The 897-nt window shown below is 48.4% G+C and overlaps 1 protein-coding gene across 1 annotated transcript in view; it reads left to right on the top strand.

Annotated features, from left to right (window-relative positions):
* The first annotated feature begins 226 nt into the window (after window positions 1–226).
* mov10l1 (Mov10 like RNA helicase 1) overlaps window positions 227–897 on the top strand; it is a 9216-nt gene continuing 8545 nt past the window's right edge. Inside the window, exons 1-3 of the mRNA XM_076089787.1 lie at window positions 227–326; window positions 430–617; window positions 794–897. The exon at window positions 794–897 is cut by the window's right edge and continues 56 nt beyond it. Coding sequence (XP_075945902.1) covers window positions 227–326; window positions 430–617; window positions 794–897 — 392 coding nt within the window. The remainder of the gene's footprint in view (window positions 327–429; window positions 618–793) is intronic.

The raw sequence follows: 897 nt of genomic DNA, 5'->3' as shown, positions 1-897 counted from the left end.
CGTAGCTAATGTAGATAAGAGCTAACTAAATTAGCTAGCTAACTAGCGTCAGGCTAGTTGACGAACTTGGTTAGCTAGCTAGCTTAGTTGGAAACTATTTATACTGCTTCTAACTTTAAATAAAGCCAGGTGGCAAATGTTTGCGATGTTAAAAAGCGTCTCTAATCTGTTTTGTTTTTTAGAGTGGATAGCTAGCTAGAGTTACCTCAGCTTCCACATTGCAGACATGCTTTCCGCCGTGCGCTGTGTGCTGTCTAAGCTGGCGTCTCCATTGTGGAGGACTGTGGAGGTGGACGAAGAAGAAGGCATGTTCTCCGGTACACCAGGTAAATGCAGCATTCCCACAAAGTACAACGTTAGTGAGATGAAGTTCTGTGTAAAAACCCAACAACATATTTCACGCCATGGCATTTTTGGGCCACATTTCAGGCATGAAGGACATCCGCCACCTGCGGGGTAGCGTGGTGACACAGCTGTGCCTCGACTACGGCATGATAGACGGCGCGGTCTACTTCACCAGTGGAGAGGTGTTGGGCGGGATGCCACTGAAGGAAGGGGACTTGGTGAACTGCATAGCGGTACAAGATGGTGCCCAAGGGGGATGGAAAGCTTTAAGGGTGAGCATCCCGTAGCCTCGCTCAAGCATGCATTTGCAAACGACATAACGGTGTATATGTTTCTTGTGTCAGTATGCTCGATTATTGTACCCTCTACTCACAGTGAATCAGTCGGGAACATGGGGCCATCGAGATGGAAATTGTCAGACATGCACCGTTTTAATTCTGTCGTTTAGGTGGAGAAGAGTGCAGACGCTTGGGAGGATGGTGGAACAACCTCCTTAGAAGCTGACAGCATGCAGCTGCGGCCTCTCATTGGCACAGTCACGTCTTTTGACGG

This window comes from Anarhichas minor, unplaced genomic scaffold, assembly GCF_050575085.1.
Source record: "Anarhichas minor isolate MPS153535 unplaced genomic scaffold, ASM5057508v1 ptg000011l, whole genome shotgun sequence".
Lineage (NCBI taxonomy): Eukaryota > Metazoa > Chordata > Actinopteri > Perciformes > Anarhichadidae > Anarhichas > Anarhichas minor.
This window is presented reverse-complemented; position numbering and strand designations above follow the sequence as displayed.